Source organism: Bidens hawaiensis, unplaced genomic scaffold (assembly GCF_021521415.1).
Source record: "Bidens hawaiensis isolate Kalapana, Puna unplaced genomic scaffold, B.hawaiensis_p1.1 tig00006862_1, whole genome shotgun sequence".
NCBI lineage: Eukaryota > Viridiplantae > Streptophyta > Magnoliopsida > Asterales > Asteraceae > Bidens > Bidens hawaiensis.
The window spans coordinates 1-5,673 of NW_027491468.1; the positions used below are offsets into that span (position 1 = coordinate 1).

The 5,673-nt window shown below is 36.2% G+C and overlaps 1 protein-coding gene across 1 annotated transcript; it reads right to left on the bottom strand.

The window, feature by feature from the left end:
- Positions 1-1,506: 1,506 nt before the first annotated feature.
- On the bottom strand, positions 1,507-4,569 carry LOC143633710 (uncharacterized). The gene is made up of 7 exons (XM_077101961.1): positions 4,476-4,569; positions 4,200-4,361; positions 3,445-3,550; positions 3,178-3,360; positions 2,924-3,083; positions 1,943-2,253; positions 1,507-1,852 (listed from the first exon to the last, which is right to left on the bottom strand). Exons 1-7 carry the CDS (start codon positions 4,488-4,490, stop codon positions 1,533-1,535), a joined length of 1,257 nt encoding a protein of 418 aa, XP_076958076.1. The 5' UTR covers positions 4,491-4,569; the 3' UTR covers positions 1,507-1,532.
- Positions 4,570-5,673: the final 1,104 nt, after the last annotated feature.

A 5,673-nucleotide genomic window follows, 5' to 3' on the forward strand; every position in this document is an offset into this window, starting at 1 on the left:
ACCTTATAAGAAGATTAATGGAGAAGTATAGGGAGAAGAAGCGGGATCTACATATGGTGTTTATTGACCTAGAAAAGGCCTACGACAGTGTGCCACGACAGGTGCTCTGGGAGTGCTTGGAGGGTAGAAGAGTGCCCAGGAAATACATAGAGATAATTATGGATATGTATACCAGGAGTGAAACAAGTGTCCGTGCGCCAGTGGGGGATACTGATTTCTTTCCTGTAGAGGTAGGTCTTCACCAGGGGTCAGCGTTGAGCCCGTTTCTTTTTGCAGTAGTCTTGGATGAGTTGTCAAAGTCGATTCAGGGGACTCTCCCGTGGTGCATGATGTTCGCAGACGATATTGTGTTACTTGCTGAGAAAAAACAAGATCTAAACATGAGGCTTGAGGAGTGGCGAACAACCTTAGAGACAAAAGGTTTAAAGATTAGCCGATCTAAGACGGAGTACCTCCACTGTGATTTTGGTGGGATAAACGACAATGAAGACGCACAGATCACAATTGAAGGGCAGGTGGTCCCGCAGGTAACGAAGTTCAAGTATTTAGGATCATTTGTACAGAGCGATGGGGAATTAGACAGTGATGTGACCCACCGAGTTCAGGTAGGATGGTGTAGATGGAAAGCAGCCACAGGTATATTGTGCGACAAGAGTTTCCCGACTAAACTAAAGGGAAAATTCTATAGGGTGGCAGTTAGACCTGCAATGCTATATGGAACAGATTGTTGGGCCATCAAGAAGGCACAGGTGCGGAAGATGGAGGTAGCAGAAATGAGAATGCTACGTTGGATGTGTGGGCACACAAGGCTAGACCGAATAAGAAACGTCGTGTTTCGCGAGAGATTAGGGGTGGCGAACATAGCAGACAAGATAAGAGAGTGGAGATTGAGATGGTTTGGACATGTAAAGAGAAGACAGACGACGAATCCTGTTAGATCCGTAGAAAACATTACTATAGAGGGGAGGAGGGGTAGAGGACGACCGAAATTGACTTGGGATGAGAGGATTAGGCATGATTTGATAGACCTAAACCTCTCTGAGGACATGGTTGAGGATAGGAATTCGTGGAGAAGTAGAATTAAAGTTAAGGATTTTTAGAGAGAATTGAATACCTTAGGGCTTAGACTTAACTTATTTAGGTCACATACCATAATGGTATTTCCCTTACATATATTATTATTATTATTATTATTATTATTATTATTATTATTATTATTATAATTATTATTAGCTTTTATATAGCTGTTAAACTGTGATCTTATTATTAATATTATTATAATTAGTAGTAGTTTTTATATAACTGTTAAACTTTGATTTCCTTTATTTTGCTTCATACACATGTACTTAGAGCCGAGGGTCTCTCTGGAAGCCACCTCTTTATTCCTTTGGATAGAGGTACGGTGTGCCTACATCCCACCCTCCCCAGACCCTACTTATAGCTTTGCTGTCGGTGGGATTTTACTGGGTATGATTGATTGATTGGTTAGGTGACTTAACTAGTTCTCTTAGTTAGTCTATTTTAAGTTACATTCATTTGTTTACATTCATGAACCGTTCGTCTATACTGGTAGCGAACGAACATAAACGAACACAACACACCAATTTTCTTAACGAACGAACACAAACAAGAAAACCCTGATCGCTTAGTTGCTCATGTTCGAACGTTTGATCGATAAAACTTAAATGAACGAACACAAACATGCCGCATTCTTGTTTGTTCGCTTCGTTTACAAGCTTAATCATGGATATAGAGTTTGTACCAATGTCCTCTTGCTCGGGAGAATCGAGTAATATATCCGAATCAGATGGCAGAAAAGGTGAACCAGGGTAGTTACCAAGAGCTCCAAGATCTAAAAACAATTAATTCAAAACTTTAATAAGTTAAATAACGAAAAAATAATAATTATTAATAATTTAATGTATCAACTATCATGTAATACCTCCCAAGTTTGACAGATCAGCAGTTAGATCTGAAAGACTAAAATTCCATGGAATATTACCAAAAGGTCTAGAACTTCCATTATCAGGTGGCAAATGCAAGCCTACAGAACTTGCCACGTCAGACGGGAAAGCCGTGTCGAGCGCTGACGTGTCAACTCCCATTCCTGATATTTCAGCCGCGGTGAACGGGAAATGGCCACTGGATGCCACTGACGTAGGACTCATAGGCAAATCTGATATAGGTGAAATCGCCCCGTTCACTGGTACAGCTGGCGCCACGTCAGCTGCATTGTTATCCATCGGCATGGTTCTTCAAGAATTATAAAAGGAAAAAGTCACAACTTTAAGTTCAAAAAAAGGGTAAATACAAAATACCATAAAGAAAAGACAACATACTTTCTGTGTTTTCTTTTTCTTGTAAAAGTCAACTAAATATTTCCCCTAAAGTCTTTTAACCTTAATTCTACATCTCCAAGAATTCCTATCCTCGATCATGTCCTCGGTAGGGTGAGTGGGTGACAGTCTATCAAATCATACCTAAATTTTTTAATGATTTTAAATTTATAAGAGCAATTAAAATCATTTGTTTATAACTTTTTAACGATTTTAAATTTATACAAACCATATTATATGTTTTTTGTTTTTATTTTATTTTGAGAGCGTGCATTTTTAATATATTGTTTTTAAAAGATTATTTGTTACTATCAATGTACTGAATTAAAGCATTAATTCATCTCAATTCTTTCCACACGGAGTAAAAGTAAAAAAAATCAAAATTTTGTTCAAATTTAACATGTGGTGGGACTTTAATGTGTAAAAACTGTTAAGGGACTTTTATTAGAAAAAAAAGAAAGCACATTGTTTTTTCATGTGCAAAAAAATGTTGACTTTTATAAGAAAATACAGAAAGTATGTTGGTTTTTATCGTATTTGCCCTTCAAAATATGAAATATACATCAAAGATATTAATATCAACTCACTCGTTTCCAGAGTTCACCCTCATGGGATGGAAGTTACTTGGAGCCGGGACTCCATTGACCACATGACAGTTGGATATACCCATGGGATTCATATGCGGTTGACCCGTAGCTGCCATTGACGGTTGCGGTAAAACTGGGTATCCCATTGGTAAGTTGTTAACTGTATCACAAGAAACGGAATTCAGTATTAATGATAACTATTTAATTTGCTAATTATATTTATGTGTGAGATGTGTAACCAAATAAGAGTTTACCTGGCATTGGATGGATGCCATTTTGTATGGGAGCAAGAGGAAGCTTCGGTTGCATTGGATACTTTGTAAGACGATATTGATGTTCGAGCAAATGATTAAACAAAATGATTTGCTTCTTTAGCTTCAACCGTATGTAATAAGCTCTAAAAAAGTCTGCATTTTCTTCTTCCAATTTCTGCCAAACTGTTCTTCAAAAGTCAACTCTAGTCCTACTTAAACTTATGGTAAGAATAGAACACAATCCAAAAAATGCATTAACTAATGTACCTAAAGTTGTAAAACCAGGATCTATCCTCGCACGATTTAGCAAAGTTTTCACCACCTCATCTCTGTTCATATACAGCTGCAAACACCGTTCTATCAAATTCTGGACCTGCACCAATAAAGAACAAAATCAAGATCTGCATAATCCAAACTGGTTTGATAATTATATGTACTACGGCTGTAAACAAACCCAGCCAAACCGAACTGAAAGAGACCTTGTTCGTGTTCATTCGTTCAAACGAACGGTTCACAAACACAAACCAAAAATAACTTATTGCCTGTGTTTGTTCTTTAAGGAAAAAATGTGTTTGTGTTTGTTCTAAGAGCATAAACGAACATAATATAAATCAACATTTATAAACTCAAGCATTAGACATGATCATCTAAAATCAGTATAAAGTTAAGTACTTGACATAATTATTTAAATATACCTGACGTGATAAACTAAAAAGAATAACTGCAAAAAACCTTTAATGACCAGACAAACAAACAGCCATGAACGACTAAAAGAACAAACACCAACGAACGTAAAAGAAAAAACATTAACAAACGTAAACGAACACAAGACCAAACGCTCGCATACACGACTTCTGTTCATGTTTGTTTATTTAATTAATCAAACAGAATTCCTTGTTCGTGTTCGTTTATTTATTAAATGAACAAACTTAGTTCCCACCAAACAGTTCATGAGGGTTTGTTTACAGCCCTAGTAAGTACTTACACACAATGGCACATAAAGACATAAACAATAATCTTACAAGTTCAATATCTTCTCTAGAAACTTTCCGGTTGTCGTTGCTTGAAATGGAGGCTGAACCAGTGTCGGGAACAGGAGTGTCAGTCGCATTATTATGTTGGTCACTTTGGGACTCGTGTGAAGCTTGGGTTAAGGACTGTATTTCTGTTGTGTTCTTGGATTCCTGCATAGAGTTGAACAAAGTAAGTTTGGTCCATTAACGTTTTGCTACAGACTCAATACTAATCAAACAATTAAGCACCATTATAAAAAAAATCTAGGTAATACAAATAGGCACCTGATTGGTCTTCATCTCAGTTGAATGCTAGTAGACTCATTTCAACAAACTCTTCTTGTTTCCCCAATCCAGCTTCGTTCAGATGTGTAAATTATTTTCTCCTAAAACTAGTGGAACAATTTGTTTCGACAAATTCAACCTAAAAGATGATACAAAACATTAAAGTTATCAGTCCTATTCACTGTTGTAAATCTCGTCAACTCGGACTCAGTTCTAGGCGGTCAACTCGGAGTTACTTGATGATTACTCGAATTTAGTCGGTGGCCAACTCGAAATTACTTGGCGATTACTCAGTCAATTTGGAGTTAGTCGGCCAAAAATATCAAAGAACGAACATCAATGTTTGAAATACTTTCGTATTTGAAAATGTATCCTCTTGATTTATATTGATATTCATGTATTTTGTTATAAATATTAGTAAAACTAACTATATTTGACATATGTATAATTTCCTGAAAATAAATTCCTTTACAATTTACCATGTCCGACTGTCAGAGTTGTCCCCTTCCCCGAGTAGTCGCAACTCTGCAGTCGGCCGATCTAGCAGCACCTAGTGGCTTCTGCAACTAAAGTAACTCACTGATTTTTAGCAAAATTAAAAAAAAAATCCTAATTGTGGACTTTGTGGCCATCTGAACAACATTAATTAAATTCTATTGAGATTTGTTGATACATGTTTACAGCATAAAAAGACTTCTACAATTTGTGGCCGTTTTTTTAACAACAACATTAATGAATTTCTATCGCAAATTGATTAATAATAAGTATTCCTCATCAGGTTAGAAACCCTAAGTCAATGCTCAATCTCAAAGGCAGCATGAATAACATCCAAATCGAACTAAAATCCTTACTTCTAAAGAGTATAACTAGCCAAATAAATGACAAAATAAAAAAATCTCGTCAAACTTATAGTCAAAAACTCCGATTCCGAACGCAAAATCCAGATCTACGAACATGAATAAACTAAAACCGCCGTACGGACATGTTATACAGTATACAGTGTAGATCGATATAACACACAGCAAGTGATAAGTGAAGGGTGAAGTAATAATAAAGATATCAGAGTGTGAATATAAATAATATACCTGTGGATTTTCGCCTGAAGCCGGAGAGAGTGTTGTGTTGGTTTGTGTTGTATTGTGTGTGAGATGTTAATATAATAATAATAATAATAATAATAATAATATCAGTTAACCGT